The sequence below is a fragment of the Lonchura striata genome, chromosome 31, assembly GCF_046129695.1.
Source record: "Lonchura striata isolate bLonStr1 chromosome 31, bLonStr1.mat, whole genome shotgun sequence".
Lineage (NCBI taxonomy): Eukaryota > Metazoa > Chordata > Aves > Passeriformes > Estrildidae > Lonchura > Lonchura striata.
Window position 1 is genome coordinate 3,379,693 of NC_134633.1, and position 22,235 is coordinate 3,401,927.

General features: G+C 51.4%; 1 protein-coding gene across 1 annotated transcript in view; it reads right to left on the reverse strand.

Moving 5' to 3' along the window:
- Positions 1–6,552: 6,552 nt before the first annotated feature.
- Positions 6,553–22,235, reverse strand: part of LOC144247689 (olfactory receptor 14J1-like) — a 34,199-nt gene continuing 18,516 nt past the window's right edge. The window contains exons 4-5 of the mRNA XM_077789106.1: positions 20,140–20,731; positions 6,553–6,637 (exon numbers count right to left, since the gene is read on the reverse strand). Of these exons, the coding sequence (XP_077645232.1) occupies positions 6,553–6,637; positions 20,140–20,731 (677 nt within the window). The remainder of the gene's footprint in view (positions 6,638–20,139; positions 20,732–22,235) is intronic.

Sequence of the window (22,235 nt, forward strand, 5' to 3'; positions counted from 1 at the left end):
ATGGCCTTTCACAAACTTGTGTTCCGCACAGAGCAAAAAAATGTGGAGCCTGACTGAAGGTCTTGTGGAGCTCCTGTGGGACGCAGATGGAGAGATAGTTAGCATGACAGCCACGCTCCTCAACTTTATCATCTTGGACAAGGACATGCTGATACCCAGCCCCATCGCACTGCAGCTGGTTGAGGCGCTCCTGCCACTCCTTGACCACGTAAGGCTCCCTGCCCCCAGCCATGGCCACTGGCTGCTGCCCGGACACTTGGTGCCCTGCGGTTTTGCAGGCACCATGCTGAGCCCCATACAGCCAATGCTGAGGTCTTTTTCCTTCCCTTCATACAGGACAATGGCCAGGTGAAGCTGCTCTCCATAGTGCTCCTTGGAACACTGGTGACTCATCCACAGGAAAAGGAAAAAGAGGCCCTGATGACACATGTTCACCAGAGCCTGCTGCCACTCTTCTTCCACTGCCATGATGAGAATCAGCGAGTGGCACAGGTGAGGACTCCTGGGCTGCTGCTGTTCCCCTGGGAGGGGCTGGGCTGGCCCTGCCCTGGTGCCTGGCGGGCTGCAGCCTCCTCCAGGCCCTGGCACAGGGACACAGGTCCTGCGCCCTGGGCTCTGGGGCCATCTCTGCATCTCTGCTGCTCTCCAGGCTTCGCAGGAAACACTGCTTGGTGCGGCCGAGTTCCTGAAGAGGAGTGAACTTCAAAAACTGGTGAAGGGCAAGAAGCTGTGGAAGTTCACCGAGTGGCTGGTAAGGAGGGCCGGGAAGCTGCAGCCCCAGCCTGGAGCAGCCCCTGAGCGCGGTGCTCGGTGTGCGGGCTGGCAGCTGTGCCCCTGCCCGCTGCTGCAGCCCGAGGCCGCGCGGGCTCTGCTCCAGGCTCCTGCGGCCCGAGCCGGGTGCCCATGGAGCCCCGGCCCGGGGGGCTGCGGGGCGGCACCGCGGCTCCCCGGGCAGCAGCCGGCCCTCTGCCCCTCCAGAGCCCGGCGCCGGCGGCTGCTGGCCGCGCCTCAGGGCTGTGCGGGCAGGGGAGGCCGGGGCTGGCACGGGGAGCGCCCGGCCCAGGGGCTGAGCCCGCGCCAACCCTTCCCTGCTGCCGCTCTCTGCAGCTGGCAGAGGACAGGAGCAGAGTGGCCGAGCACCTGCGCCGGGCCCTGCCCTACCTGCGGAACCTCCAGGAGCCCCTGCGAGAGGCGGCCGTCAGGTTCATGGGTGAGCCACGAGCCCGGGCTCCCTCCCCGCCCCGCCGCAGCTCGGCCCCAGCCCCGGCTGCTGCCCCGGCAGCGCCACCAGGGCCGGTGCCGCGGAGCCCCGCCTGCCCTGGGCGCTGCTGCCGCCCTCTCCAGCCGTGCCCTGGGGCGGCAGCGAGCGGCGAGGGCCCGGCCCGAGCCCTGCCGGGCCAGGAGGGCGTGTGGGCACAGGGCTGGCGGCGCCGCTGGCAGTGAGCTTTGCCCTGGGCTGACAGGCTCTGTGTTCCCAGGGACGGCCGGGCGGCACCTGAGGGGGAGGAATGAAGAGCTCCAGATCATCTCTGAGGGTGAGCGAGGGCAGCGGGCTGCCAGCGGGGGCTGCTGGGGGAGCTGCGAGCCCTGCCCCGGCTGCGGAGGGCTCTGCTCCCTGTGCAGACCAGGGCCGGCGTGGGCAGAGCACACAGAGCTTTCAGGACACCTGGGGGATTCGTGGCCAGCAGCTTCGGGCTGATCCAGCTGGTCCCTGCTCCCTGCTGGCCATGGCCAGAGCCGGCTGGGATGGCCCTGGCACAGAGTCCCCTCGGGTCCCCTCAGATGTGGGAACTCACCATGGCTCTGCTCCTCTCTCTTTCAGCCCTTGAAGGAATGGCAAATGACATCAGTGTCGCCATCAGAAGCCTGGCAGTTCAAACATTGTATGTCCTCCAGGCAGTAGAGCGAGCTCGATATTCCATCATCGACAACCTGCATGATCGGCTCTGCAGGGCATGGGGGAGATGGCCTCGTCTGTGGGGGCTCGGCTGGCTGCGCTGCTGGAGCTCTGCAGAGAGCTGATCCCTGAGGCTCTGTCTACTGGGGCCACCTGAGCCCGCAGGAATGCTTCATTTATTCAAGATTGTTCTTTACTTCTTTTTGTTTTTCTTTAGCATATAAATATAGAATGTGTTGTAATAAACAGACTGCCAGGATCTTTCTTTTGCTGCCCAGGCTCTGCAGGGCCTAGGGGAAGAGGGAGAAAAGGGTTCCTGGGCTCAGCAAGCTGCCCAGGTATGCAGGGTTGCAGGGAAAATGGCCAGAAGCCCCTTGGCCTTTGGTGGCTCTGCTGAAGCCTTTGTGCTGCCCACAGAGCAGATGGGCAGGGGCTGGATCTGTAGGGATCTCTGTGAGAGTGGTGCCTGGAGATGGCCACAAGCCCTGTCCCAGGCAGGAAGCGCCATCCGTGTCCTCCTGCCCGTGTGTTGCTGGCTGGATTGCTGAGGGCTCCCAGGTGCCTCTTGGTGGGGCTCCTCTGGAGCTCCTGTGGGGCTGTGGCACTGCAGCCGGGCAGGTTGGCCGGGCTGGGGAGACCCTGAGGGGACGGGGCCACGAAGGGATGAGGGGCTGTGGAAGCCCTGACAGGACAAGGCAGTGGGAAGGCACAGGGGGGACACGTGAGGAAGTGGGTAACATTGGCTCAGGGAGGAAAGTGGGTTGGAGCCAAAGAGACCACTCACCCCAATGTTGGTGTGGCAAACAGAGCACGTTTATTCCCAAACCCTTCCTTCCAAAGGGCCTTTGAAATACCCAGTCTGGATGCTTTCACTGAAATAAATGGGCCAGGAGACCTGCTCCTTTTTAAGGCCTTTATTAATAGTGACCAGCTCTGGGTGGGGGCCCGTGGGGTCGTGCACACCACCGCTGCTCCCACTTGGTGACGCTGAGGAGGAGGAGATCGGGTCTGCTAGGCAGCAGAACCAGGGATTCCGTCCTCTCGGGCGTGCCCAGGAAGGCAATTTGCGGCTCATTGCCTGGGGTCCTGATTCCGCAGTCGCACTGTTTACATTACATTACTGGAGATAGATTGTCCAATGTATTCAGTACTGCTCAGAATTTGAGAGTGCGCTCAGAAAGCATTGTCAGAGACATCTCCATGCTGCCGAGGTCTTGCCTGCATCAAGGAACAGGACCTGGAAGATCTCCTTGTCTCTCAAGTGTGGGACAGCTCTGTGTTAACTTCTTTAGCATTTTTGTATTTCTCAAAATCACACTGCCATACTAATGAAAAAAGAAGAATCTTGCTTGCCTGAAAGAGCAAGCTACCCCCATCAAAGCTGTGAAATAACAGTTCTCAGGAACATTTCTTTCCCGTGGTTTGTGGAAGGAAATACTCCATGGTCAGGATAGGAATCACACAGTTTAGAAACTGAAACCCAAGATGAAAGAATAAATTCCATTTAGGGGCTGAGGCAGTAAACCCCAATGCTTCAGCAACTGGCCCAGGCACTGCCCATGCATTTGAGAGGAAAATGCATCATCTGCCTTCTGACAGAGCCCTCCTGCATCCTGCAAGTTTTAGGCATTTACAGCAGAGATCTCCTGTGTGGGCTGGCTTTCACTCTAAGAAATAAACAGCTTCTCTTTTCTCTGCTTCTCTTTTGTTTCTAAGACTTTTGGACATGTGGTTAGAGCACTCAACAAAGCCACAGGAGGAGAGGTAAATGTCAACAGCCCCCACAGACTCTGCTGCACTCGAGGGGCTTTCCCCTCTGGTGTGAGCAGCTGTGGCCAGAGCTTTGGGTAGAGCTGTGCTGAAAAGGCACAAGAAGCACAGACTGGTGCCAGCCTGCAAAATACATTTGGGACAGTCTTTGTCCTTCTGAGCTGCCAAAAAGAAGGCCCAGAGGGCAGCAGTTCATTTTGGAGAAGGATGTGCTCACTCGCTCTCAATGGCTAAAACAAAGGTGGTTCCTTAGAGAATCTCACTGCTCTTTGGGGCTACAGCTTCAGAGTCCTGAATTCGCATCTCTGCCTGCCAGCAAATGCATCTGAAAGTTACTGGTAGTTCCTTATCCACCTGCAGTGCTGCACTTGGGAACTGCACATTGGGAGAGATCTGCAAGGCGTCCCTAAAAGCCATAGCCCAAGATGTATCCACAGAGGATTAAGGCATGGATTACTTCTTCTGAATCCCATACAAAGCAGCAGGGAGTGTGCTCAGAGGTTTGTGAGTGATAACTGAGACACCACTGTTAGCAAGTGGACAAGGCAAAACCCCAGTGGCCCCGTGTCCTGTAACTGGCCCCAAGGGAGTGGAGCCATGGGCTGTTGCAATGTCGGTTCCAGTTACTGCAGTGCCTAATCCCGAGGCAGTTTGGCACAGCTCAGCTGCGTCATTGCAAAATCACTCGCTCCATGTGCCTTGTGGTCTTGTGCCACCAACTTCTCAAGTTACTGATTTTCAGTGTCATTTTAGGTGGCCATAAAGAAAATAAGACTTAAAGGATTGAAGAGGAAGCAAGTAACCGTTCATGAAATCAGTATCATGAAGAGGCATAGGAGTCCCAGTGTTGTGAATTATTTAGACAGGTGAGTGGTCATGGTTTTATCCCATGAATTTGTGTTTACATACAGCAAACATGAGTGGTTAAAAACCCACTTTGGTCACTTTTAGAAAGTAGAGCTGTTAATTATTATGTATTAATATTTCTCTACTCATCTCCAATGGATGAGAAGAGAGTGCATCTTGTCTGCATGAGTCTTCCCTGGCACGCATAGTTTGAAAATTATTCAGAAATTATTCAAAACCTGGGTCAGCTGTATCTTACTAAATTAATACCCTCTAAGTTCACTGCCTCCACATATTTTTGGGATTAATTTTTAAAAGTTTCTTAAATGCCGATGAACCATCCTAAAGTGGATTTCCCTTGGATTGTTGCCCCTCTTTTCCATTGCTATGCATGCCAGGAACACTAGGTGCTTATTTCCAGAAACACCATGCGTGACAGGCTTTTTATCTGGGCTGTTCCTAAACCACGCTTTTCGCTTACTGGCCATCTAGGACATCTCCTTTTTCACAGCTGTTCTTTTCTCCTTGAGACTGCACAGATTGCAAACAACGCACGCCAAGAGGGAATGTCTATTGCTTTGATTCTGCCTTTGTCTCCAAGGGACGTGAAAACAAGAATCAAGCCCTGTCTTTTCCAAACAGCAATGTAGCCATGTATGTTCATCCCCATGCCCTTGTTTCCTTCTTTCAGCTACCTTCTGTGTGAGGAACTCTGGCTGGTCATGGAGTACATGGACGGAGGCACTCTGAGCAATGTCATCAGCAAGACCTGCCTGTGTGAAGGTGACATAGCATCCATCAGTCAGGGGGTCAGCAATCCCACCTGTGCTTCCAAGGGTTTGGGAAACAGGGGCTCAGAAGAGGAGAGGTTTCATGTATAAAGCTTTGCTTCTGCATTGTTAGTATGCTATGGGCAAGTAAAAGCATCTCCAGAGAAATGCCTGCCAGTGCCCTTGCACTCACTGTACTCTGTTCTTGTACTCTTATCTCCTGCTGTTGTATTCTCACTCTGCCTCTTGTATTTGCTGTTCTCCATCTTGCCTCCTTTAACTTTTGCCTCTCTTCACTGCATTCCTTGCTTGTAAAAGCAAAGCTGCTGGTAGCAGGATTTAAAATGAACAGCAAAGAAAAAAGGAGAGACTCATTTCTCTCAGTCCTCAGCTAAAAAGGACAGCAGTGCAGCCAAAATGCTCTTTGCTTCTGAGCACATCCCCTGCAGCAGCAGCAGTCATCCTGGCTGCTTTGCAGGGACAGTGTACAACAGCAGCAGGTGCTGTTGCTCTTTCAAAAACTGACATGCCTTTCCTTAGAAAGGTCCTGCTCTGCAAGTGTTGGAGCAGCAACTCTTCCTCTCAATGGCCCTGCGTTCTGCCATTGCTCGCCATTCCCCTGCAGAGAGCATCTTTTAGATTCTTTGTTTCTTTTCTTGTGCGATGAAATCACACCGCTAATTTTTGCCCTCCTGTTTGTGTTTTCTCTCTCAGTGCCTGCAAGGACTGGATTTTCTTCACTCAAACCACGGGATCCACCGAGATGTGCAGAGCAGCAACATCCTTTTTGGAACCGACGGCTCTGTCAAGCGGGGTCAGTATATCCTTGGTCAGGTGCAGCGTTCAGGGATGTGGGGATGGGGGGTGAGGGGCTGCTTTGAGTGACTGCCAGCTCCCCAAAAATGGTGCTGGTGGCAGTGCAGGGACCCCCGCTCTGAGCTGATGACACGGTTGCAACGTGCACAGACGTATGACAAGGAACAAGCAGCCACGAGTGGCATTGCTCTGTGTGTGTCCCTTCCAGAGGGAGGGAGTTACAAGTCTAAAGCTTCCAAAGAGCAAAAGCCACTGCTGAAGGCAGTGTAAAAAATGTGGGGATTTTTTAAGTCGCCAATACCATATTTCCTTGGCTAAAGTCCTGAGGAAACAGCGCAGGGACAGTTGTCCAGGACATTCCAACAGCATGTTCTCAAAGTTCTACTGGGGAATTCTTTTGCTCGATTTCCTAATTGCACAGAATTAAAATAAAACCAGTATTTTGCTTTCCCCTCAGCTGATTTTGAAATCTCTGTTGAGCTCGGCCCTGAGGAGAAGAGACTGCCCTCGGTAGCTGGGACTCCTTGGTGGATGGCGCCTGAAGTGGTGATGCGTAAACCATGTGGCCCCAAAGTGGACATATGGTCTTTTGGAATTGTGGGAATTGAAATGGTAGAACAAAAATTTCCTTACTGGAACCAAAGTCCTGCCATGGTAAGGAGCAAATACAGATCCCGCTTGTCTTTCTCACCTGCCCCGTGTTCTGCGTGACATTGGACAAGATCCCATTGCCATCTGCTGGAACTACTTCCACCTAAAAACGTCCCTGCAACACATCAGCATCTGCTGCAGTTTTGGCTGCATCAGTGTGGAACTCAAGCCTCACCACATGCAAACAAACCCCATTCTCAGGCAACACTTTCCTTTGGGTTATAAGCGGTTCCAGTTCTTTTGTCTGTGTAGATGACCCCAATAACAGGAAACAAGCATCTTAGAATTGGTGTTATCCTTCCAGAAATGAAGGAAAGAAACCCAAACCCAGCAAAGTTTCTAAAACAGTGGTTTCTAGAGAGGAACTTAACCCTCTTTGCAGTTTCTGCTACTGGGAAACAAGCCTGAAACCTGGGCATGAGGCTTCAAGGCCACAGAGTCTCTTCTGCTTCTTGTGCAGTGTTGCTGAAACACTCAGTGACTGTGTTTCTCTCATAGCCCAAGCCACGTTCTCCACGTCACCAAGCCGGAGCCTTGTGAGGGGGAGAGCCTGCCAAACCCTCCTGTTTGTTTCCTGGCATTTTCTGGGATGGGCCTACCACTCATTGACTTGAGTAGGCAAATGAGCAGAAGGTGTCCAAAGGGGTGGCATTTCTCCTTTTTCTGAGCAGGAAAAGTTTTTCTTTTGTTGCATAAGAGAAGCTGAAATTTTAAGACTGCTGAGAGACAGAGCTGCAGGTGGCTCCTTTGTGCCCAAACAGGCATTTTCATCCCAATATATTTGTGCATGCAACTTAATGTGTCTGTGTTGAATATGAGATTGTAAATGTTTGTTTCTTTACCTGGGGATTAACTGATGGATTTCCTTTCTTTTCTTCCAATTACCATTGTTTTCAAGAACAGGACAAAAAACTTGATGAGTCTTGTTCTATGGCAACTGTGCTTAAGGGATCAACAAGCCCTGCAGAGATGCCTTTCATGTACTAATCCTTGGAATTAGTTAGTATAGCAAAGTCCCCCTTCCAAAAAGGCTGTCAAGCTGGTGTGAATCTTCAGAGAAGGAAATGTGCTTTTGCTGATGTAGCTCCCACTAACTAGGTCAGTCAATGAAATCGGCTGCCAAGGCAAGATTGGCAGGATGTTGGCAAAGCTGTGGTTGCATCAGAGTTTGGGTTTTTTGTTGGTAAAGTCATCCCTGGGTCTCTGCCAGGGCAGAAACGGCCACTGCAGAATGGAGGTTAAACAATGGGCTCTGGGAGAGCAGTTACAGATGGGAAAGAAGCAGGTGGAGCCTCGTGTTCCCTTTTTCTCCAGACTAAATACCTGATAGCCACACCAGGGACGTCACAGCTGCAGCAGCCCAAGCTCCTCTCGGCTTGGCTGCGGGACTACCTGAGCTGCTGCCTGCAGAGAGACGAGGAGCGGCGCTGCTCTGCCAAGGAGCTGCTGCAGGTAAAATGCCAAGGGGCTGCAGGTGAAAGAGTGTCCGAGGGATGGGCTCCTCCTCCACTGAGGTCTGAGGCATCAGATGAGCCCCCTTCCTCCTCACCTCCTCCACTCTTGGTGCCCTTCAAATGAAAATGCTGAGGAGTGCGGGCTGGGCTGGGATGGCAGGGCTCTGTAAAGTCCTGTGGTACAAGTGTCCTGCAATTAACAGGGACATCTTTAAAGAGATCAGGTTGCTCAGAGCCCTGTCCCACTGACCTGGAATGGTTCCAGGGATGGGGCACCTACAAGCTCTTGAGACAACCTGTGCCAGGGTGGCACCATGCTCCGACTAAACAAGGTCTTCCTTAGACCTACTCTGATTAGATCCCCATTTTGTATAAAACTATTCTCCCACATTCTATTGTAACTGGCCCTGTTAAAAATGGTGTCCCCCACTTTCTTCAAAGCCATTCTGAAGTCTTGGAAAGCGGCAAGAAAGTCTCCCTGGGGCCCGTTCTTCAGAAAACTGAATAACTCCACCTCTCTGTGCATTTCCTGAGAGGACAGGTGCTCTGCTTTCTGACAGTTTCTGTTGCCCTGTTTTGGAACTTGGTGGTGTGTTCGGTTTTACCTAATGGAAAAGGAATTGAAGTAGAGCAATGCAGGGTACAGAGCCATGAAATGGTGGTGGAAGAACCCAAGGCTGCCAGTCCTGGCAGAGCAGTCTGGAGAGATTTGGCTGTGGGCAGGAGGGGCTGTGGGGCCTCACTGTGAGCCTCTGAGGGGCCCGGGTTTGTGCCCCCACCCCACCCTGAGAGGCTTCTGGCACACAAACAGGGACAGCTGAGAGGGACTTGACCCAGCCCCGTCTGCTGCCTGGCACGCTCAGGCAGAGGGGAACTGGCCCAGGCTGACTGCCAGGTTGTGTGGCAGAGACGTGCGGGAACGCTGAGCTCCAGGACGGTTTGGATGGACGGAGACAAGAGATCTCTGAAGGCTGCTCTGAGAATATCAGGTTTATTAGGGATGGTGAAAGGTCCTGCATGGAGCTGCCAGACGCAGCACGTGGCAGGGCCTGAGGGGGAGGGAGAGGGGAGAGACAAGGGGTAGAGAGAGACAAGAGGATGCTCCAGGAGAGGGTGGAAGTTCCAAGATGGGAGGAGTTCCAAGAGAAGAGGAGTTCCAAGAGAAGGGGAGTCCCAAGAGAGGGGAAATTCCAAGAGATGGGAAATTCCAAGAGGGCGTCTGGCTCCTCAGGGGCCCCTTATCAGGGGGCTTCAAGGTGGGCTGGAACAAGACTTAGGCCAATGGGGTCACAGAGACCTGATGCTTCAGGGGAGGGTTACAGGCATGGGATGAGCCATACATTTTGGGGGGTGAGATAGAACAGTCTATTTGACTTTTGGACCTATCCGTAGGCAAGGGCATTGTTCAACCCGTAGGGGGGATTATTTTCATCCTGGCTGTACTATTGTAAATCTTTTGCCAGGCAATCATATTTATTCATCTTCCCCAACATCAAAATTTTAAAAGCAGCAATGGTTTAGAGGATGTAATTGCTACTTCTCTAACTTCACTGGTGAAACTAACAGTCCATCAATTCACTCTTCCTATAAAGGAGAATGTACAAAAATTATTATTTACATGAACAGTGCATGAGAAGTCTAGAAGAAAAATGTAAACATTAGGAGGCGGAGAAATTTTTTAAAATAAATTTAAAGCATATAAAAGAGCAGGGTGATATTACACAGCCTTCCTGTGTTTTCAAAAACACCTGTCATATCACACAGCCTTTTGTGATGTCACAGACAGCTCTGTGATGCCACACAGCTCCTGTGATGTCACACAGACATTTCTGTGATGTCACACAGCCCCTCTGATGTCAGACAGCACCTGTGATTTCACACATCCCCTGTGATATCACACAGCTCTCTGTGATGTCACACAACCCCTGTGATGTCAAACTGTTGCACTAGGACACAAAGTAACTCACATATTCATATTAAGATTAAAAGAGTAAAAGGAAGTGGCTTTTAATTTTGATTTATGTAATACATGAAATTTTAAAAGTGGCAATGGATTGGAGGATGTAATTGCTACTTCTCTAACTTCTCTGGTTAAACTAACAGTCCAGCAATTCTCTCTTCTTATAAGGAAGAATGATTCCCTGGGGTCCAGCAGTGTCACAATAGACCCCAGGTTCCAGAAGGCCCTGCAGTGTCCTAATTGTCCCAATGATTCCATGGTGCCCCACAGTGTCACAATGGTCCCTTGGTTCCATGGTTCCTGTGCTGGTGCGTTCCCCCCTCCCCTTTCTCAGGCCGCCCTGCCAGTGAGAAATGCTCGCTGGCCTCGGCCTTGGCCAGCAGCCCCTGGGCTCAGCTCCTCTGGAGCTCAGCACAAACACGCTCTGCTCCAGGCACTGCTGCTGCCCAGCCCGCTCCTGGCTGCTTTAGGAGCAGCCCTGGGAACTGTTTGTGTTCCCTCGGTGGCACAACATCCCTGTTCTCACCCTGCCAAAGAAAGCTGCTGATGCCAAGTGCGGCCAGGATGAAACATGGCTGGGACTGCAGCCCCTCTCTTGGGGCCCTACAAACAGCGCTTCAAAAGGAGCCTTGGAGCTCTCCTGGGCCAGCGACTCCCTCTGAGTGGGGCCTCTCCGAGCCGGGAACTCTCCCGTTTGCTGCACTCGGGGATCCCCAACAACGAGGGAGCCTGGGCCGATCCCCCCACTCCTCCAGGCTCAACCCTTCCCTGCTGGGGAGATGCCAAAGCATCCCCAGGGAGCATTTCCCTGCCCTCAGGGGAATTTCTCACAGGTGCCTTGCACTGACTCTCTGTGTCTGTGTGCACACAGGAGTGCCTGTACTGGGGAAATGTGGCAGAAATGCTGATCCCTGACAGCTGAGCCAGTCAGGCCTGTAAGTGAGGTTAAATTATGAGGTCTAAGTTAAGTTAAATGCTTCTGGGAGTTGTTGTTTTGAGAAGTTGTTATGTTTAATATAAGCTATAGGCTGAGTTAAATACTGTCACATATTATTCCTCTGTTAAATTGCTAAGTTGTAGGTTATAAGTTGGGTTAAATACTGTTAAGCTCTTCTCTTTTGCTAAATTGTGACTGTGAAACTATCATTTAAGGTTTAGATGTAAGTTAAGTCCTGTTAAGTTGGAGCTCTGTTAAGCTTTTAGGCCATATTCCTTTTATCCTTGCCCTCACTGCCCTTTTGTCACACACACACACACACACACACACACACTTCTCAGTTCATTTCTGGTTTGATTGCCTGGATTTTGTTTTGTTTTGTTGTTGCTTTGTTTCCTTGCTGTGCCTAAAGTGTCTAGTCAGGAGCAGAGTGACTCTTGCCAAGAAACTTTGTGCTGCTGTCACTTAATGTTAAATCTGGTTTTTGCTGGGGATTTTTTCAGCGCTCCCAAGCCCTCGTTGGTCACAGGGCGAAGGAGCCCTGGCCCAGGCTCTGGCCCTGAGGGACACGGGGACAATGCCGGGGGGTCCCTGTCCCCCTGTCCCACCCCCACAGCCCCGGTCCCCGTCCCCGTGTCGGGCTCTGGGGTCGATCTCGTGGAACATCCTCTGGGGGAGGCTGCGGCGCCGGGGGCGGGGGTCCCGGGGGGACAGGGGACCCCGCTGTGCACGAGCAGCGTTGGACTTCTCTGGGGGAACTGGGAGGGGGGAATGGGGCAGAGTGACCTCCCCAGTGACCTCACACAGCCCCTGTGATGTCACACAGCCCCAGTGATGTCACACAGCCCCTGTGACATCACACATCCCCTGTGATGTCACACAGCTCTTTGTGAGGTCACACGGCCCCTGTGATGTCAAACTGTTGCACTAGGACACAAAATACCTCACACAGTCATATTAAGATTAAAAGAGTAAAAGGACATAACTTTTTTTTTTTAATTTCTATAATATATGAAATTTACAAAGTGGCACTGGATTGGAGGATTAAATTGCTACTTCTCTAACTTATTCTCCCTTCTTATAAAGAAAAATGCACAACAATTATTATTTACATGAACAGTGCATGAAAACTCTAGAAGAAATATGTAAATCTTCGGAGGCAACGAAAACTTAAAAGAAATTTAAAGCATTTAAAACAGCAGGGTGATATTACACAGCCTTCCTGTGATGTCACATGGGCATTTCTGTGATGTCACACAACTTCCTGCGATGTCACACAGATCTCTGCAATGTCACATGGACATTTCTGTGACATCACACTGACATCTCTGTGATGTGACACTGACCCTGTGAGGTCACACAGCTGTTTGTGATGTCACCCAGGAATTTCTGTGTTGTCACACAGACATCTCTGTGATGTCACACGGACTTCTCTGTGATGTCACACAGCCCATTCGATGTCACTCTGTTCTACTAGGACACAAAATAATTCACTCACCCTTATTAAGATTAAACAATTAAGAGGAAGTAACTTTTACTTTGATATTTGTAGTATATGAAATTCTAAAAGCGGCAATGGATTGGAGGATGAAATTGCTACTTCTCTAACTTCACTGGTTAAAATAACAGTCCATCAATTCTCTCTTCCTATAAAGAAAAATGTACAATGATTATTATTTACATGAACAGTGCAGGAGAACTCTAGTAGAAATATGTAAACACTAGGAGGCAAAGAAAACTTTCAAAAGAAGTTTAAAGCATTTAAAAGAGCAGGGTGATATTACACAGCCTTCCTGTGATGTCACACACCCCTATGACATCACAGAGCCTCCAGTGATGTCACATGGGCATTTCTGTGATATCACACTGACTTCTCTGTGATGTCACACAGGCCCTGTGATGTCACATAGCTTTTTGTGATGCCACACAGACATCTCTGTGACATCACACAGACATCTCTGTGATATCACACAGATCTCTGTGATGTCACACAGACATCTCTGTGATGTCGCACCAACATCTCTGTGAGGTCACACAGTTCTCTGTGATGTCATACAACCTCCTGTGATGTCACGGAGACATATCTCTGATGTCACAATGCCTCCTGAGATGTCACACAGCCTCTGAGATGTCTCACAGCCCCTGTGATGTCCCACAGGCATTTATATGATATCACACAACCTCCTGTGATGTCACCCAGGCATCTCTGTGATGTCATAATGACCCTGTGATGTCACACAGCTCTCTGTGATGTTGCACAGTCATTTCTGTGATGTCATACTCTCTCTGTGATTTCACACACCCCTCTGTGATATCACACATACATCTCTGTGATGTCACACTGCCCCTATGATGTCACACTGCTTCCTGTGATGTCACACAGCCCCAGTGATGTCATAGAGCCAACTCTATGATGCCACCCTTTGATGCCATACAGGAGTGCTGTGATGTCACAGAAGACTCCATGATGTCACTGTCACTCTGGAATGTCACAGTCTGTTCTGTGATGTCACAGCCTGCTCTATGATGTTACACAGCCACCTGGTGATGTCACAACCCTGTCTCCCATGCCACAGAGCCACCCTCGATGATGGCAGAGCCTGGTCTATTGAATCACACCATATGCTGTGACATCACAGCCAGCTCTGTCATGTCACAATTGCCTCAGTAATGTCGCAAAACCCTCAAGAACTCAGTTACATTGAAACACTGAAGTTTCTTGTACTTTGAAAATATCTGTGTCATGGAAACAACTGAGACAGTGTCCCCAGGTTCCAGTCAGAGAAGAACACTGGGGGCAGTGATGACAGCTGGGCACAAGCAAGGGAAAGGTGTCTCTGGTGCTGAGCAAACCTGGATGTGTTTCAGGAGTGCAAAGGGCCCAGGCCTGAGCCCCAGCCCCTGGCAAGGCAGATCCTGTCCCTCCCTCATTGCTCAGGGCTCTTCCCGGGATGGGCACTGGGGTGTGGGGATGTGCAGTGCCAAGGGCAGGACCATGGGGCGGCCCCTGCCAGGCTGCTGAGCAGGGACAAGGAGGCACTGAGGCCCCAGGGCTGCAAGGGTCACTTGTCCCCTCGTGGCCTCAGGCCCAGGGCCAGCAGCCATGGCCAAAGGGCTGCACAGGTTGGCTCTGTCAGGGCCTTGCAGCTGCTGCACATCCCTGAGCCCTCTGCAGCCCAGGCTGTCCCATGGTGTCCCTGCCCTGCACCTCTGTCCCTGCAGGCTGTTGTCATCCCCCTTCACATGAGTCTTTTCTTTCTCTGGCTGTTCTCTGCCATGTCAAAGGATCCACCACCTCTGGAACCACCCTTCAGTCCCTCCCAGGGCTCTCCTCAGCTGTCCTCAGCCTCCACCCCACTGAGCACAGAGCTCCTGTGTCCTTCTAGAGTGGTCAAGTGCATGAAGCCAAGAGCACCCGGACAAGAGGGACAGTTCTTTTCTACAGGAAGGAAACCACAGGGCCCCAGGGTTTTGAAAGCACATGAGAAGCAGTCACCAGAGGCCAAGGCAGGCCAGACCTGTCTGTCCTTGCAGCTTTTGTCTGAAAGCAGCCTTTAGATATATGGGGAGCTGTTGCAGAATTTCTGAGAGAAAGAGGGCATGATTTATGTCTGGATTAAGAAGTGAGCTACCCCTCAGACTAGGCCCCTGATAAGTGGCCTTGGTGGGGCCTAGGAGCCTTTGATGCAGTAGGAATTTAATTGTGGCACAGTTTAGAAATTATGTTAAGGTAACTACAACGTAATGAGCTATCTGAGTGTGAATTAGGGTAGAGTTGCAGTGTGAAAAGCCTGACCACCTTAAGGCAAAGGTAAACAATGTTAACTTGCCAATGAGAGTGCCTTTGTAAACTGTAAACTGTATGGAAGTGTATATAAACCACCATCTTCTCACTAATAAAGGGAGAACGTAGCTTTAACCATATTGGTTCGACCAATGTTCGTCCTGTCCAGCTTTCCTGTCTTATGAGGACCCTGGCTTTGGGGAGTTTTGGGGGTGGAATTCCATTTCAGCCGTGGCTCCTGGAGTGGAATGACAGTTCTCCACAGGAAGGAAAGGGTGCAGTCCCAGTGTTTCAAAGGTTGATTAGAGGCAGCCCCAAGCAGGCCAGGGCCAGCCAGGCCTGTTGTCAGGTCCAAGGAAGGAATCCTTAGACAGACATAATTTGGGAGGCCAAACCCCACTGTTTTTTATGGGCATCTGGACGAGAAGGACATTTCTGTTCCACAGGACGGAAAGTATGGAGCCCCAGTGTTTCAAAGGCAGATGAGAGCTGTTCCAAGGGAACTTGGACAGTCCTGGCAACTTCTGCCTGGGAGCTATCCTTGCATATAAGGAATTTTGGAGGTGGATTCTCAATTTTGCCATGGATGCCTGGATGTAAAATATGTTTTTTTTTCCATGGGAAGAGAAGCGCAAGCCCCCAGTGTTGTAAAGGCAGATGAGATGTGGCCCTCAAAAGGCCAAGGCCAGCCAGAGCTGTCTCTCCTGGCAGGTTTTGTATGGGAATAATCCTTGGATATAATCAAATTTAGAGGAGGAATCCTAATTTCAGCCATGAACCCCTGGGGAGAAAGACAGTGCTTTCCCACAGGAAGGAATGCATGAAACTCCAGGGGTTCAGGGGCTGATGAGAAGTGACCCACAACATGCCAAGGTCAGCTGGACCAGTCAGGCAGCCCCCAGGAGGCCCATCCAACCAGACCTGTTCCATGTTCTTGGATCCTTGGGGCCCTGCAGCATCACAATGGCCCCTTGGTTCCATCAGGCCCTGTAGGATCACAACAGATTTTTTGTTCCATGAAGCCCAGTGATATCACAATGGCCTCCTTGGCTCCACAGTGGCACAATGGCCCTTGCTTCCATGAGGCTTTGCAGTGTCACTATGGTTTCCTTGTTTCCGTGGGACTGTGCAAAGCCACAATGGCCAATGGTTCCATGAGGTTGCAGAGTCTCAAAATGGCCCCTTGGTTCTATTGGGTTCTTCAGGATCACAGTGGCCCCTTGGTTCCACCAGGTGTGGATGTTACACTGGCCCCTTGCTTCCATGGGGACCCGCAGTGTCACAGTGGCCCCTTGATCCATGAAACCTTGCAGTGTCACAGTGGTTGCCTTGGTTCTGTGAGGCCCTGTGGTGTCACAATGGCCCCTGGGTTCCTTGGGGACTTGGAGTCTCAGAATGGTCTCATTGGTTCCATGGAGCCCCACAGTGTCACAATGGTCTCTTTTGGTTCCACAGTGTCACACTGGCACCTTGGTTCCCTGAAGCCCTGAAGTACGGAATGGCCCCTTGGTTCCACTGGGCTCCACACTGTTCCACGAGTCCTCAGTGCCACGGAGCCCTGCAGTGTCACAGAGCTCTCCTGGGTTCCATGGTGTCACACAGGGTCACAAGGGCCGCTCAGTTCCACAAGGCCCCACAGTGTCACAAGGGCTCTTGCTCCCACGAGGCTGTGCCATGTCACAATGGTCTCATTGGTTCCACGAGGCCCTGCAGTTCCACAATGGCCCCTGCAGTGTCACAATAGTCTCAGCGGGTTCCCTGCTGGTTCACAATGGCTCCTTGGTTCTGTGATGCCCCGTTGTGTAACAATGGTGCCCTGGGTTCCACAGGCAGAATGGCTCCATGGTCTCATGGAGCCCCACAGCCCCTTATGGAGCCCCACAGTGATCCTCTTGATTCCATGAGGCCCTGCTGTGCTACAATGGCCCCTTGGCTATACAAGGTCCTGCTGTCTCACAATGGCCCCTTGGCTCCAGTGGGTCCTGAAGTGTCAGAATGGTCTCCATGGTTCCATGAGGCCACACAATGTCACAATGGACTTTTGGTTCCATGAGCTTTCATACTGCCAACAGCAGTCTCCTTGGTTCCCCAGTGTCACAAGGGACCCTTAGTTCTGTGAAGTTCAGTAGCGTAACAGGGATGCCTTGATTCCATGAGGTTGTGTAGTGTCACAATGATCTCCTTGGTTCTGCAGCCCTGCTGTGGCTGCTGTGTAACAATGGACCTGTGGTACCATGAGGTTCCACAGTGTCACCATGGTCCCTTTGGTTGCACAGGGCCTTGCTGTGCCACAATGGCCCCTTGGTTCCATGAGGTTTGGTACTGTCAACAATGATCTTCTTGGTTCTGCAGTGTCACAATGGACCCTTGGTTTCATGACACCCCAAAGTGCCATAATGGTCTCCACAGTTCCTTGAGGCCCCACAGTGTCACAGTGGATCCTTGGTTTGATGGGCCCTCCTAGTGTCATAATGATCCCTAAATTCCATGGAGCCACACAGTGTCAGTACCGTCCCCTTGGCTCCATGAGGCTCAGCAATGTCCCAGTGCTCTCCATGATTCCATGAGTCGCCACAGAGTCACAATGGTCCCCGGGTCTCACAGGCCCCACATTATCACAATGGTCCCTTGGAGAAACCATGCTATGATCTGATCTTCCTGACAGTCCTGGTGGAGGTGAGCCTGTTGGCCAGCGCTGCCTCGCTCAGCTGCCTCCCGGCTCTCTGCCCTCTCGCAGCCGCAGCTGCCTGGGACGGTGCCCACGCCCTGTGCTGCTGCCTGGTCCCCACCCTGTGTGGTTCTGGGCTCCTGCCGGCCGGGTCCCCTGTCACTGCCCTGTGCCTTTCAGGTCCTCGAGTGCCTGGACTTGAGTAAATGTCGTGGCAGCGCTCTGGAGACCATGTCAAGGTACCTCTGGAGTGAATGCTGTCACAGGCATTACCTGGCGTTACGAGGCCTCGCGGTGCTCACCAAGGATCCTTGGATGGTGAGAAGGGGCAGTGGCTGAAGCTGCGCTGGGCAAAGCAGCCCCTTGGGCTGGCAGGGCTTCAGGAGCTGAGGCAGCTGCTCCCAGCTCTCCTGCCTCACCTGCCCAGTGCTTTGGGACAGGACTGCGGCCACTCTGTGATGTCACACTGACATCTCTGTGATGTCCCACAGCTCTCTGTGACATCACATTGCGATCTCTGTGATGTCCCACTGACCCTGTGATGTCACACAGCTCTGTGATGTAACACTGACATCCTTGTAATATCACACAACCTCCATTGGATGTCACAGTGACATCTGTGTGATGTCACTCTGCCATCTCTGTGACATCACACAACATTCTGTGATGTCACATTGACCTCTCTGTGATGTCACTCAGCGCTCTGAGATGTTGCACTGACATCTCTGTGATGTCACACTGATGTCTCTGATGTCACAAAACTCTCTATGATGTCACACTCACCCTGTGATGTTACTAAGCTTTTTGTGATGTCACATAACATCTTTGTGATGTCACACAGACATCTTTGTGATGTCACACAACCTCCTGTGATGTCACGCAGACATATATATGATGTCACACGGACATCTATGTGATGTCACACTGACCCTGTGAGGTCAGAAATCTTTTTGTGATGTCAGACAGACATCTCTGTGATGTCACAGATCTCTCTGTGATGTCACACAGCCGCCTTTGATATCACACTGACATCTCTGTGACGTCATACCGTTCTCTGTGCCATCACACAGGTCTCTGTGATGTCACACAGCTCTCTGTGATGTCACATTGATGCCTCTGTGATGTCACTCAACTGAGATGTCACACTGACATCTCTTTGAAGTCACCCTGAAATCTCTGTGATGTCACACAGCACTCTGTGATGTCACATTGACATAACTGTGATGTCACATTGACATAACTGTGATGTCACAAAGCTCTCTGTGATGTCACAGAGACATCTCTGAGATGTCAAAAAGACATCTCCGTGATGTCACACTGAAATCTCTGTGATGTCACAATGACATCTCTGTGATGTCACAAGGACAGCTCTGTGATGTCACAAAGCTCTCTGTGATATCACACTGACTCTGTGACGTCACACAGCTCTCTGTGGTGTCACACGGACATCTCTCTGACATCACAATGATATCCCTGTGATATCATACAATCTTGTCCAAGATTAAAAAAAAAACGTTTTCCAATTCCCATCTGAGTAGGAGTTGCCTTGGGGCAGTTTTCCTTATCTGCTGTTAATGGCCCCATCAATGCCTGGCCACATGACTCAGAAATAACACTGTCCAGGAGGAGGAGGTAATTAAGGACACACCTTGTAACTCATAATAACCCATTGTGAGATGCTCTGCCCAAGGGGAGGAGCTAGGCATTCCCACCTGGATAAAAGTGGAGATTTCTAGACAGAGGAGAGCCTTTTCACAGGTTCTCTGAGAAAACACAGCAACTACATCTGCCATCCCAAGAGGACTGCAGCTGCTCCAATTCAAACTGCTACCAGCATGCTGGCCAGGTTGTATTCTGACTTTGTCAGTAGCCTTTCCCTTTATATTATTGCATGTATTTTTCCCCTTTTCCCAATAAATTGTATTTCTGACTTGGAGTCTCTCACTGGTTTTGCTTTCAAACCAGATCAAATCTCCTGTGCTGTCACATGGACATCTCTGTGATGTCACACAGCTCCCTGTGATGTCACACTGACATCTCTGTGATGTCACATGGACATCTCTGTGGTGTCACACAGCTCTCTGTGATGCCACATGAACATGTCTTTGATGTAACATAAACCGCCTGTGATGTCACCCAGACATCTCTGTGACGTTACACTGAACCTGTGAGGTCACATGGCTTTTTGTGATGTCACACAATCATCTCTGTGACTTCACATTGACATCTCTGTGATGTCACACTGACATCTTCGTGATGTCACACAACCTCCTGTAATGTCACAGAGACATCTCTGTGATGTCACACAGGTCTCTGTGATGTCATACGGACATCTTTGTGATGTCACACAACCTCCTTTGATGTCACACTGACATCTCGGTGATGTCACACAGCTTTTTGTCATGCCACACTGCTCTCTGTGATGGCACCTCAATGGCACAAACAATGACATATCTGTGTGGACAAGCTGAAAAAACTAAAACAACGAAAAAGAACCTCTGAAATGAAACAAACAAGAAGTATCAAAAATTACTTTTATTACAAGTGATTTGCAGAAATTGGCCAGCAGTTTAATGTTTCTGAAACCATCCAGTCATCAGTCTCCTCATTGCAGCCTTGAGCTCCTGGTTCCTCAGGTTGTAGATGAGGGGGTTCAGGGCTGGAGGAACCACCGAGTGCAGAACTGACACTGACAGATCCAGGGATGGGGAGAAGATGGAGGGGGGCTTCAGGTAGGCAAATGTGGCAGTGCTGACCAACAGAGAGACCACGGCCAGGTGAGGGAGGCAGGTGGAAAAGGCTTTGTGCCATCCCTGCTCAGAGGGGATCCTCAGCACAGCCCTGAAGATCTGCACATAGGAGAAAACAATGAACACAAAACATCCAAATCCTAAACAGGCACCAACTGCAATGAGCCCAAGTTCCCTGAGATAAGATTTGGAGCAGGAGAGCTTGAGGATCTCTGGGATTTCACAGAAGAACTGGCCCAGGGCATTGCCATGGCACAGGGGCAGGGAAAATGTATTGGCTGTATGCATCAGAGCATTGAGAAAGGCACTGGCCCAGGCAGCTGCTGCCATGTGGGTACAAGCTCTGCTGCCCAGGAGGGTCCCGTAGTGCAGGGGTTTGCAGATGGACACGTAGCGGTCGTAGCACATGATGGTCAGGAGGGAAAACTCTGATCCAAGGAAGAACAGAAAGAAAAAAGCTGAGCAGCACATCCCGTGTAGGAGATGTTCCTGGTGTCCCAGAGGGAATTGTGCAGGGCTTTGGGGACAGTGGTGCAGATGGAGCCCAGGTGGCTGAGGGCCAGGTTGAGCAGGAAGAAGAACATGGGCGTGTGCAGGTGGTGGCCGCAGGCTACGGCGCTGATGATGAGGCCGGGGCCCAGGAGGGCAGCCAGGGAGATGCCCAGGAAGAGGCAGAAGTGCAGGAGCTGCAGCTGCCGCCTGTCTGCCAGTGCCAGCAGGAGGAAGGGGCTGATGGAGCTGCTGTTGGACATTTGCTGTGGCTGCACATGGGCACCTGTTCATGGAGAAAGGACAGGGACAAGTCAGGAGAGGCTGCTTGGAGCCAAACCTTGGCCATTCCCTGCAGACTGTCCTGCTGCGACTCACCCACCTTTGTTCCTGCTCTGGGAAAACCTTCACCCAGGTCCCTGCCTGAGCTCCAGTTGTGCTGGCTGAGTGTGCCAGGAGCAGCCAGGGCTGTGTGTGGGGGCTCTCGAGGAGCCATCCCTGCCCTGCTGCCCTGGGTTTGTGGCCATGTTGCAGAGGAACAAGTCTGGATATTCAGGAGTTGTCAGGGGAATCACTCCCAATGCAGAAAGGCTTGGTACCATCTGCACTCACATTTCTAAAGGAAACAGATTGCAGGAGTTGGTTTTAGGAATTGTTTTCTTACTCACACATCATTCCTGGCTCTCTGAGGTCAGAAATCCCCAGCATTCCTGCTGCACTCAGAGTTTGCCACTGAGAGCTGTGAGGGGAAAAGGATTCCCTGTGGCCGAGGGAAGGTGAGGGGCTGGATGGGTTTGTTCCCCCAGCACTGCTGTGCTCAGCCCCCTCTGCTTCCCTGAGCATCTCCCTGGGCCTGGACATCCCCTCCTGAGAGGTGCCTTGTCCCTGCCAGCGCTCACAGAGCCCATCCCACCCTGTGTGCCCTCGGCCCGGCCCTACAGAAACCTGCCTGTGTGCAGGGCCCTGGCTGGGGCAGGCTCTGTGTGCAGCTGGGCAAGGGCAGCTCAGGAGAGCCCTGCTGGGCCCTGCAGAGGTGATGCTGCTGCTGCCCAGGGCTGAGGAGTGGCTGAAGGCCCTTTGGGAGGCTCCCAGCAGAGACACTGACCACCCAAAGTCACAGTTCTGGAGTCTCTGTAAATGTTCAAACATTCCTTTGATGATCCCGTGTGTCCCTTTCAACTCAGAATGTTCTGTCATTCTGGGACTACAATTCCTGTTCTGCTTCTCTCATCCCCCTGTTGTCTATAATCAAAAGAGAAAAAAGAATCCTTGCAACAGTGTTAGAACAGTAAAGCAAAAACGAGACCTTTATTGGAAGCTTCCTGGTGTCCCAGTGGGCATGGGGCACACCAACCTCTGATTTCAACAATTAATTAAGGTTAATTAAATAGATTATTTAACAGGAAAATCCAATATGAGATTCAGCTGCACCAGTTACATAAA